Source organism: Babylonia areolata, chromosome 19 (assembly GCF_041734735.1).
Source record: "Babylonia areolata isolate BAREFJ2019XMU chromosome 19, ASM4173473v1, whole genome shotgun sequence".
Lineage (NCBI taxonomy): Eukaryota > Metazoa > Mollusca > Gastropoda > Neogastropoda > Buccinidae > Babylonia > Babylonia areolata.
Genome location: NC_134894.1, coordinates 14659692 through 14672502, shown reverse-complemented (window position 1 = coordinate 14672502; position 12811 = coordinate 14659692). Strand labels below are relative to the sequence as shown.

The following is a 12811-nucleotide window of genomic DNA, read 5'->3' as shown; positions in this document are numbered from 1 at the left end:
CTCACCCACAACCCTCTCGCCCAGAAAATAACACAATATGTGGGGATCTGTCAGTCAGTCGTACAACTGATTTGATGGACAATTCAATAAGATGATGAAGGTCAATCATACATGTTCAGCAATGAAATAGACAGGTAGGTAGACAAGTAGGAGAAAGGTAGCAGAATGGTTAAGACATCTATCTGCCAATACAATGTCTGTAAGTGTCTGAGTCTGAATCCTGGTCTCGCCCTTTCTCCCAAATGTGACTGGAAAATATGGATGAGACAATTATCCAAGATGCCAAGTGCAGCATGTGCTTAGCGCTTGAAAAAGAACCCATGTCAACATAACTGTCCTTTGGAAAAACTCTGTTGAAAAAATCCACTCTGAAAGACACACACACACACACACACACACACACACACATATATATATATATATATATATATATATATATATATATATGTATGTATGTACATGCACTCAAGGCCTGACCAGTGCATTGAGTTGCTGCTGTCAGATGTCTGCCAAGCAGATGTGGTGTAGCATATATGGATTTGTCCGAATGCAGTGATGCCTCCTTGAGAAACTGATACTGAAAACATGGTTAAATAGGTAGAAAGACAGGTTAACAGTAGGTAAGCAGGGAGGCTGGCAGTTTATCAAGCAAAAAAATGGAACACTAGCCCCCCCCCCCCCCCCCCCCCCGCCTTCCCCCCATTCCTGTCCTTTGGCTTCAGGTTTTTCCTTCACTTAACTACACTCCCTTTATTCTACCCTTTATTCTACCCTGACTTCTGGAATAGTCATTCCCTGTGTCTTTCATCATTTTCTCTCCGTATCGTTACTGTGCTTTCTAATGTGGTCCTGCAGCTCTGACATTACGTGAAAAGTGTCAGTGCTGTTTCCTAACAATTACAACATCGTTTTCTTTTATCCTGGTAGAAACAGCTTTTAGTGACTTCATTATTTGCCTCTGACTTGTTTTACTGGGTTCATACTGATATTGCCTTAGAGAGAGAGAGAGAGAGAGATAGAGACTTTGTGTGTGTGCCAGGCGCATCTGCCCAATATGCAAATATGATCTTGCACATGCATGTGATGTATATGTATGTATGCATATTCACCACCTTTTCAGTTTGTCTGGCCTGACTGATGACATGGCAAATGATTTGATGGATAATTCAATGTGATGATGATGGTCAATTGTAGTTTATAAGGTATAAAATATATATATAGAATACAAATAGATGAGTAGGTAATTAAGTAGATAGGCAAGTAGCTACATAAGTACACTGAAAGGCAGACAGGTTGATAGCAGGTAAACAGGGAGAGGCAAGCGGGCAGAAAAGAAATGATTGTTTTCCCCTATTCCTGTCCTTTGCCTTCAGCTTTTTCCTCCACCTTACAATCCCTTTCTTCTTTTCTTGTCATCTGTACTTCAATGTACTCCTATCCTTCTCCATTGTTATGTGATTTCGAATCTGGTTCTCCAACCAGATATTATGTAAAATGGTAAAATGAATCAGTGATGGTCTGCTGCTAGCAATCACAAAGTAGCTTTATTGTTCCTTTCTTATTTTGGGGTGAAGGGGTTGGGGAGGGGGGGGGGGGGGTGTGTGGGAAGGATGAGGGCCAGGGCTAGTGGGTGGGGGGAGGGGGTGTAAGGGCTGTTAAGTGTTACTGTTAGCGACTTCATAAAATTTTGTCTCTGAGGAACTGTTTTGGGCGGGAGTGGGGGGCCCAGGGGGGGGGGGGGGGGGTTATATTGCCCCAGAGAAAGAGAAAATGTGAGTGTGTGACTGCGAGTGAGTGACTGTGTGTGTTAGGCACCTGTTGGGTACAGGGTTGGTTTGTTTTTTAATATTCAAAATAATATTTTTTTAAATATTATTCACTAAATGCCATTATGTAATTTTTACCAATCTAATGCTGAAGCACTCCCACTCGTGAAACTGTTTTAAACATTCAAAGTCCCTGCGTGTCAACACATATTTCTGAAACTGACATTTCAGTCAGTGGAGTAAGGTCTTAAAAGAAAAGCATATATATATATATATATATATATATATATATATATATATATATATATATATATATGTGTGTATATATATATATATATATATATATATATATATATATATATATATATATATATATATATATATATGCCCTATCAATGTATCAGGTAAAATCATCCACCACTGCAGACTGCACTTCCCAATCTCAAAATGTATACACAGAGAGAAGGAGAGAGAAAAAGAGAGAGAGATACAGAGAGACTGAGAGAGACAGAGAAAGGCAGACAGACAGACAGAGACAGATATAGAGACAGAGAGAATGAGAGAGAAAGAGACAGACAGAGAGAGACAGAAACAAACAGAACGCCTCTTACAGGCTCTTGGTCTTCCTTGCACCTGTGTGTGAAATGGAGCAACTTGCAGCAGCAGCAGCAGCATCCAGGAAAGCAAGCACAACATAACACACAAGACTGACTGTGGCACACAACCAGTCAACTGTGAAATGTTCCATAACCACCACCACCACCACCACCACCACCATCAAGATGCCAACCTTCTGCCTCTCTCAGTCTCTGACTTAACAAGGTTCTTAGTTTGCAAACATCATAATTAGGGGGTGGGAAGAAAAGACAGAGAAAAAGACAGACAAACAGGGACAGACAGGGACAGAGAGAAAGAAAGAAACCAAGACAGAGACAGGAAAAGATGCAGAGAGTGAGAGATAAACACTGAAACAGACAATGGGAGAGATAAAGAGACAAAGACCAAGCCAGGGACAAAGAGGCAGAGCCAGAAACATTTTAATACAGACCAAGCCAGAAACAGACTAACACTGACTGAACCAGAGACATAGACACTGAAACAGACCGAGGCTCAGGCAAAGAAGGCAGAATGGAAACTGATGGAGCCAGAGACAAAGACAGACAGACAGACAGACATTGAGACTGAAATTTGGGCAATTAAGCCAGAAACAGATGGATCATGGAGCCAGAGACAAAGACAGACACACAGACAGACACTGAGGCTGAGGCTGAGGCAAAGAAGCCAGAAACAGATGGAGCCATATACAAATACAGACAGGCAGAGGCTCAGACAAAGAAGACAGGTTGGATGGGGGCCAGACCCCATTCACCTAAATAACACCCACACAGTGTGCCTGTTAGAGAGAATCCCACATTTCACCCTGCACAGATCCTGCAGCTTGCAGCACTGGCAAAACTTGTCACCTGCAATCACCTACCTCTGTTTGGAAGCCTGTCTGTTAGCTAACAATACAACATGGCAAACTCAAGCTGGGCCGGGCTTGCTCAGGCACCATTTTCCAGTGATTCTTTCCAGCACACCTTTGTTATAATTTCTCTTCCCCCCCCCCCCCCCCCCTTCAGACTTTCCCCTGTCTTTATCAGTATATTATCATGTTCAATGTTCAGAAAAGAATCACAGAATGAAGCCTTCAAAAATACAAGCTATAAAAGTCCAACAGAGAGTAAAAAAAAAAGATGACATTGGTAGGGCCACATAACAAGATGTAACGCTAAAACAATCCCCCAAGGATCTACTGTCAGAGGGATATGAAGGGGAAGACAGAAAAACCAATGGACTGACAGCATTGCAGAATGGAATCATGGGAAAACCATTTTGCAGAGACCCAAGCTTTGACACAAGACCAACAGACCTGGAGGAATCTGGTGAACAGTTCTGTGCGGTACCACAATGACTCTTCACAGAGTTAAGGAAGAAGGAGAAAAAAATAGCTTTCTTTTTTGCCCCCCCCCCCTCTCTACGTATATATAGTATATATACATATATATATATATATAGAGAGAGAGAGAGAGAGAGATACTATATATACATACAGAGAGTGAGTGAGAGAGAGAGAGAGAGAGAGAGAGAAGAGAGCTATACATACATACATACATACATACATACATATAAATGTATATTTTATATATATATATATATATATATATATATATATACACAGATATAGATATATATATGTACAGATAGATCTATATATATATATAATATACATACTTTCGTAACGATATATAAAATATGTATACATGTGTGTGTGTGTGTGTGTGTGTGTGTGTGTGTGTGTGTGTGTGTGTGTGTGTGTGTGTGTGTGTGTGTGAAAGAATTGATCTCCAAAGATGCCCTCCCCTCCACACCCCCTTTCTGCATCCTGATCCCTGTGACATTCCCCCTAATACCACCACTCATTTGGGCTCTTTGGTGTTTTATGAAACCACACCCAGATTTGCTCCACTGGCATCCCGGCACCAGCACCAGCAGTCTATTGAACTGTCCTGAACATACCTCTGTATTTCCCTCTGTCTGTGTGTCTGTATGTGCTGCATTGGGGGGGTGGGGGGGGGGGGGACAGAGAATGGGGTGAGGAGGGTGAGAAAGAGACTGGGAGAGGGAAGAGAGAGAGAAACAGGGGGAGGGGGGGGGGGGGTCTGAGACTGTATGTCTGTCAGTGTCACTGTGTGTGTGCAGGGGAAGGGCACACTAGCATTCCATTCCCTGCACTGTTTTGGGACTGCTTCAAAAATAAAACAAAAATACATTTAACATATCATTACCAAATTCAACATCTTCTTAAAGTTCTTTGTACATTTTCTTATTGAAAAATGTACTAGTGATATAATGCTCATGGGGTGAGGCATGTTTTGGTGCCCTGTGTGACTGATGATGCCTTAAGCATTCAAGTACTCAATCCCCACCCCTCCACACAAACAATCACTCACACACTGTAACACACATGCATGCATTCTTTAAAACAACTCAGTGACAACCCAGTTCAAAGACTCTACAAATGAAAATAAAAATAATAAAATAATGCTGGAGTAGTGGGATGACTTTATTTGGTGAGCAGCAAAAACATGTCAAATCAATGTTCCCAGCAAAGAAACTTTGTTTGTTTGTTTCATCATCAAATATCAAACTGTAGAAATGTCAATGTGCACAATTCTTGTCTAATTATAGACACGTCAATATGCATGAATTCAGGCAAAAGTCAGATTGGTGGGGGCCTTTTGAAGGTTGTGAAAACTGAAACATAGATTATATTTAAAAAATCATTTAAAAAAAAACCAACAAAAATCACCCTTTACTAACCAGTAACTGACAACACGTGTTGTGTGCGATTACAGAGATGCGCAAAAGCTTTTAAAACATTTTCTGATGGTTGAAATGAAAACCAAAACCATTTTCTGTTCTTTTTTTTCCTCAAACATATTTCACTTCCCATCACTGACAAAAAACAGACATGGAAAACAATGTAAATAATAATGTTAAACACCACAGGCTGGCTTCTCTCTCTCTCTCTTTTAAACACTTATCCATTTCCTGGGTTTAACAAGTTCTTAACTATCAAGGGGGTGGGGGGTGGGGTCGGTCCGTCTTTTTTCGTGCTTCAACATGCCTTCTTCATTGGTGTCCTCTCCCCTCACACACCCCCTCTCCACTCCCACCCACCTATACTACTTTCAATAAACTTGATGTTTGTGTGTTTTCTAAGCATGGAAAATTTTATGTTGCACTTTAATGTGCAATGAATGTGAAGTGTTCAGGTTTTTATTTCAAATGACCTGGTGTATCAGCTGGTGCCTGGTATTCTTCACAAAGGGTGTAAACATGATCAAGAGAGAAAATATAAAAAAATAGAAAATAAAACAATAAAATCAATAACAATTCTACTATTACTAATAATAATAATAATAATCATACAATCATCAACAACAACAAACAAAACAGAAAAAAAAACTTGAATTTAAGGAGGGACATATATATATATATATATATATATATATATAAACGTTTTATCTCTCAGACCCCCTCCCCCCCAAAAAAGCGTCCCTGTGTGTGTGTGTGTGTGTGTGTGTTTGTGTGTGTGTGTTTGTGTGTATGTGTGTGTGTGTGGATGTGTGTGTGTGTGTGTAGAATGGGGAATGGAGGGGATTGTTAACTGATTTTCTTTTTTTTCTTTCTTTTTTTAACTAGTGGGGATAGATAAATAACATGCCACTGTTTTCTGTTATTGCATTTTTTTTTTTTAACAAAGAGTTTAGTGGTGTACTTTCAATTAATCTCTTATTTGAATGCTGTACATCTGGTATCTGTAAATGACCCACGGCTATGTTTGTTTGTTCTTCCTCCTTTTTGTTTTTTCTTGCCTAGGGCTTGAAGCATGTGAATGATTTTGTTTTGTTTTCAAAGTGATTTTTTTTTTTAATGCAAACCAGATCATTCATGGCAAGCAGTTTTATCACAAAAGAAATTCTTCTGATGCAGTTGTGTGTGTTCACATACTTAGAATTAATAAATAGCTAAATACCACTTTACCTCTTCCTTACTCACACCCATCCACCCACACACGCATCTCTCTCTCTCTCTCTCTCTCTCTCTCTCTCTCTCTCCAACCCATTCCCACCACATCTACCCACCCCCACACACCTACATCTACCTCTCTCGCACCCATCCCCTCACTCCCACACACCCAGCCCACACACACAGGGAAGGAAGTGGAAGAGAAACGGAAACAACATAAGCTAAATCTGACTTGTGGAAACCACAAGTGCATTCTCTTTTCTGCCTTGTCTGAACAACACAGTACATTTACTTAATCAACTGATAATAACACATCATCAACCTCTTGATGTGTTTCTTTAGATCTCCTGAACACTAAGCAGAATCAAGAAAACCACACCAAAAACAAAATTTGTACCAAGAGCTGTGCAGTTACAGAACAAGGGGTAAAGTCCCTGTCAACCTTTGCCTGATCCCAATTCTACGGCCAACTATCACTGCATTAGTAACCAAATTACAATTCATTTTACTACTTTTGGTTTCACAATATTTCATACAAACCTATGCTAGGCTCAGAAGGCCTGTACCAACCTTTGGGTCCACTCCCCTTTCCTTCTTTATCTTTTTTTTTTTTTTTAATTTTAAATATATAAAGCAGATTAGTGCAGCATATGGATCGGTCCACATGCTTTGACACCCCCTTGGAACTTAAACTGAAATAACAACTAACATACCTAGCCAAAAATCAAGAATACTCTTGATGCTATCTTTCAAAGATAGGGGACAGGAATGAAGGGATGGGGGTGGTGGCAGTAAGGTGTTTCAACTGAAAAAAAAGAAAAAATAGCAAAAAACAACAACAACAAAACAAAAACAAAAAAAGCATTATCATCTGTAATGACAACTATGATCAGCATAATATGTACCAATGAGATGTCAAGATTTATCTCTTCCCTCCTCTCACTCTCCTGTCTGTCTCTGTCTGTCTCTCTCCCCCATTAGCTGCTAACTCCACACACCTGCATGCATGTGGCAGGCTAATTTGTTTGGATAAGAAGTCCCCAAAAAGGCTCAACAGGTCTGCTACCCAGACTCAACAGCTAAGTGTAAACACTTGATGTGCAGAACAGAATTGATTTCCTGCTGGCCCCTGATCAAAAACCACTTAGGGCCAGCCATGCCGCATGGAATGTGGTGAACAGTTCACAGACATTCCTATCAGGTGGCTTTGCTGCTTCTTTTTTTTCTGGTTTCAGTTATTTTCTACTTCTTCTTTGTTTGTTTTTTTAAACTGGTGTCATATGCTTCATATTCTTGCGATAATTCTGTAAACATACCACAACTCACTGTCTCTTTCCTACACACACATACAGTGACTATCATACACACTCATTCTCCTTCTCTCCCTCACATGCACACTGACATACACCTCTCTCTTTTTCTCTCCCTCTCTCCACATACACCCACATGCAAAAAATGTCAAACTCTCTCTCACACAAATAAACTAACTCATTCTCTCTGGCTCCCTCTCTTTTATACACACACACACACACACACACACACACAAATTCATTATTTCTCTCTCAAAATCAAACACACACACACACACACACACACACACACACACACACACACACACAGTCCCTCTCTATTTCTCTCTTTGTCTCTGACTCAGAGTTAGCAGCTGTGTGATGAAGCTTTCCTTGGCATGAAGTTCAAGCACCAGTGCCAGGTGTAGGCTGAGGCTTTGTAAACCCTGTTTGTGTGTTTATTTGTGTGTATGTGGTTTTTTTGGGGGGAGGGTTTGTGTGTGTGTGTGTTTTATGTTCGCACTGTGGTTGTGTGGGTGTGTATGTGTTTTGCGTTTGGTGTGTGTGCATGGGCATGCATGCGTGTGTATTTTGTGTGTGCGTCAGACAAGTGTATCTGTGTGCGCACATGTGTATGTGTTATGGGTGCGTATATAAAACCAGTAACGAGTCTGCCACGTTCTATCCCACTGACAGCATGTGTTCCTGCATACCTTTTCTCACCCCTCAATGCCTCATTCTTATGCATAGACACACTCCAACCAATGAATGGGAGGGATCCTTGAGTGAAAGATCATTCCGTGCAGCATACAGCGAAGGCCCTCACCGAATTTCTAGCAGCACAGCTTGCTACCTCATAATGTCCTGTTTTCGCTCAAACCTTGAAGTTTTCTCAGGAAATTTTTTTTTTAGAGGTTTTCAACTCCGCACTAATTGTGTTGCTCTGAGTTTTTTGTTTTAATGACACACTTTTCTTTTTCAATTTTTCATTTCTAATGCTATTTTTGATAAAGAAGTCTTCAAAAATGAGTATTTGTTGGTGGAATGACATGCACTGCTCACTGTCTTCATTTCCTTCGTTTGTTACACAATATCCTTATCAATTTTTTGTGGTGGGGGGACGGAGGGGGTTGGGGGTTGGGGGTGGATGGGGGGCAGGGGGTGGGGGGTGGGGTGTTGCAAGTCCACTTTGTGGAATGTAGGCAACTATTTTGGTTTGTGGGTAGGGGAGGGGTCAGGGGGTGCTGCATACAGTTGTGCAAGTCTGTGTGTGTGTGTGTGTGTGTGTGTGTGTGTGTGTGTGTGTACATTCATACAAACACTTAATATATCTATATCTTTGCCCTCTCTCTCCCCGTCCTCTCAGCCTAGTCTTATACCTTCATCACTTTACACAAAAAGAACAACCCAAAATCAAGTCATAAACTATATCACCACACCACCAACAACAAAAAAAGTTCTTAAAATATTATTTCAAGATTGTTTTTTTATGTCTTTTATTTTTAGACAAGCAAATGACAAAATTCAATACTCATACATCATTACATGTGATTATATTTAGAAAATGGGTTGCTACTGTGAACAGTGCTTCTTGTCATAATTTCAGTTTCTCTTATGTGATAAACATCAAAAGATATCCATAAATCATCTGAAATCCTGCACAGTATTCACTATTCTTCTTAATAGAAATAATTATTACATCATACGATACTAGAAACATTTAAAATAAAAACCATGTTATTTATAGCCCCAGCAGACTACATGGGGCCATTGCAGGCTTAAAAATACATTGAAACAAAACAAAAAAGAAGTATGAAGAAATATCTATGATTAAAAAGCACACCAAAAAGCACAGAAAGGCCAGAAATATAGAGAAAGTTTTTCTTTCTTTTTTTTTTTTTTAAGAAGAAAACTGCTTGCTATTGGGTGACAGCTATTTCATGTGTCGGAACTCAACAACCATACCTGATGACAAATATGGAAACATATATCAACGATGGCACTTTCAAGAACTGTTTTGTTGTATTTCCAAGGACTGATTTGTCCTGACAGAGGAAAAAAAGAAAAAGAAATACAAGAAGATGAGCCAAACATTGAAACAGCACAAGACATATAAAATTTGCATGACGTCAGATTTTTTTTTTTCTTTTCTGATTTTGCCTACATTTCTGAGTGAAAAAATATGCCAATGAAATATACATCCAGTTTTACTATCTCTCTTTACATTTATATATTAATATGAATGAATTATTTCCCATCATATTTCCATCTGATCTTTTGTTCTGTATTTGACAAAACACACAGCGGGTTCTCTGCACAGTACTTGGCAGAACATATCCCTTTCTCTGCTTTTTTTTTTTTTTTTTTTTTTTGCAAAACGTACACCATGAGGCATGACTGCCAATGTCAGGCTTGATCTCCTTATCAGCAGATGTCATCTTATGTCTATGCCATGCCAAAATCAAAAGATCATATAACCTGCTATTTTCAAATAATTCTGGTCTAAAACGTACACACACACACACACACACAAAACCCACTTCATACTAACAATGTGATAATCAGTAATGAGTAAGTGAATGACAATAAATTATGACAGTTTCTATGAAAATATCAAATTGCAAACATCTCTCTCTCTCTCTCCCTCTCTCAGCCAACACTGACCAAGGATTTTATGGATCTCACCCCCAGGCAACATCTTTGTCATGTAAAAAGGGTAGCAAGCAAGTTCTGATCAATATTACTATCAGTCATGCCATGTTTGGCTCCCTGGCCCCAGTAATTGCCAAATTTACCAGGCACACACACACACACACACACACACACACACACACACACACATTCAGACACACACACACACACACTCACACACATGGATGGGGTAAAATGGTGAATGTCTTTAGTCAATTGCCTTAAAACTTCATAAATATCTAAATTCAGCTGTAAACTCTGATTTCCAAAGTTTCCCCCACCTACTTCGTCCCCAAATTCTCTCTCTCTTTCACACCTTTCCCCCACCCCCCTTGCTCAATCTCACTCTTGTTTTCTCCCTCCATCATGCAATATATCTGCTAAAATGTGTAAAACAAAACAAAACAAACCACAACAAAAGGCAAACCTCCGTGGCTCATGTGTGATTCCTACTGATTCAAAAAGAACTAGAACAAACTAGTTACTTGAGGGTGGAGGAGAGGGTATTACTCGCACTTACATATGAATCCAAATAATATTTTTGCTTACCATTTTCAAACCGAAAGTTGTGTGTTGGAGACAGAACTATTCCACATCGACTGATATTTTTGTTTTTCCATCCGACTTTGGTGTTGAAAATTTTTGTCAAAGTTTATATCCCTACCCCCACCCCACCCACCCCCAATACACACACAAACTGAACCAGGATTATAACACACTCACCTTGTATTATATGTGAGAGCCAAAAAATGGGAGGAAGGTATTTTTTTTTAAAAAAAACAAAAAAAAAAAAAAAAACAACAACAACTGAACATGTACTCACTTCACAAACTGGTTGACATGCTGCATAGAGGCTTCGTAATTCTTGCCCCCAACTTCCTGGCAGTGCAAGGCCACCACACCTGGTTCCTTCAGCTGGATCTCCTGTCACAGGTACATACACATATGCAAAATTGAGGAACAATTTTTTTTTCCAACTGGTATGTACCTAGTGTCATAGAATGCTAAGACTGTGCTGGTCAGGTGTATTCCTGGGGACTGTTACTAACTGGCCTAGCCGGAGATACAAATGCACCAGTGGACTTCCCCCCCACCCCCACCCCACTCCAATCTCTCTCTCACAGCTAACAAAACTTCCTTCAGCAGCTCAATCAAACTGAGCTCAACTGCCACCTCTCACAAAATGACAGTTTCATCAGTAAATCGATGTTGGTCATCAAGTGAAACAAGGAGGATACAAGTAGTGGCTTAGTGGTAATACGTCCACCTTGGAAGAGGGTGAATCTCAGCACACAGGATTGGATCTCACACTTGCTAGTATTTCCTCCCCTCCACTAGACCTTGAGTGGTTGTATGGACACTAGTCATTCGGATGAGACGATAAACCAACGTCCCATGAGCACCATGCACTTAGCACTTGGAAAAAAAAGAAAGAAAAAAAAAGGGTTGTCCCTGGCAAATTTTTGCAGAAAAAACCCTCTTTGATAGGAAAACAAATACACATGCAGGAAGTAAAAAAGAAAAAAAGACAGAACTCTCACTGTAGCAACACATTCTCCCTAGGGAGAGCATTCCCAATTTCACAGAGATTTTTACTTCTCTTTTTTTTTGGGGGGGGGGGGGGGGGTTGAGGGGGGCAGGGTAATTAATAGTTATAATACAATTATACAATACAACAGCACACACACTCTCTCTCTCTCTCCTCCCTCTCAACAACAAGGTAGAAAAAAGGCCAGAAACAAAGTGAGCAATAGAAAAGTGGAAAGTTCCAGCACAGAATTTCCAGAAGGTGGCTATGGCTTTAACAGCATTTTATTTGGAACATGTCACAACTCAGCACACAGTTATAGACAGATAACCAAGACAAGAAAAATGTCTTACGTCCTGTCTTATAAGTCCTGTCCTGATACATGTACTATATACAAAGTATGTGACAAATGTCTTCACAGCGAGAAATTTGAAACTGACCATACATGAATTTCAACAAAACTAAACTAAGATGTAAATAAAATGAAACAAAATAAAAAGAATGAACCTGTGGTGGGGAGAAAAATCAACAGAGAAAGAGACAAAGAAATAACAAGACTAGGGATTAGAAGCGCAAGACAGTCAAACCAACCCTGGCCAACAAAGCTGCCAAGGCCTACTGTCCCGTTTCATCAGAAAGAATGCACAACTATGTAATCATAATGTGAGTAGAAGGGCATATTATCTATACTGAAATGTGAACAGGAGAAGGTGAGTATACTATCTATACTGAAATGTGAATTGGAGAAGGTGGGTATACTATCTATACTGAAAGAACCCCTAGCATCCCAATGGAGAAACCGTACTGCCTCCATGCAAATTATGCCCATGCTGGTCTCATATTCCAATGTTAAATGATATCAAATGATACTGTCAAAGTTGTTAAGACATCACACAAGTGACAAACATGTATACAAACTGAAGAATGGGCACAATTAAATATCATGACCATGCTTACAGCAA

General features: G+C 39.8%; 1 protein-coding gene across 3 annotated transcripts in view; it reads right to left on the bottom strand.

Moving 5' to 3' along the window:
* LOC143293489 (inositol polyphosphate-5-phosphatase A-like) overlaps positions 1-12811 on the bottom strand; it is a 75452-nt gene that overhangs the window by 48901 nt on the left and 13740 nt on the right. For all 3 annotated transcript variants that reach the window (XM_076604386.1, XM_076604387.1, XM_076604385.1), the window contains exon 3: positions 11145-11245. In XM_076604386.1, the coding sequence (XP_076460501.1) occupies positions 11145-11245 (101 nt within the window). The remainder of the gene's footprint in view (positions 1-11144; positions 11246-12811) is intronic.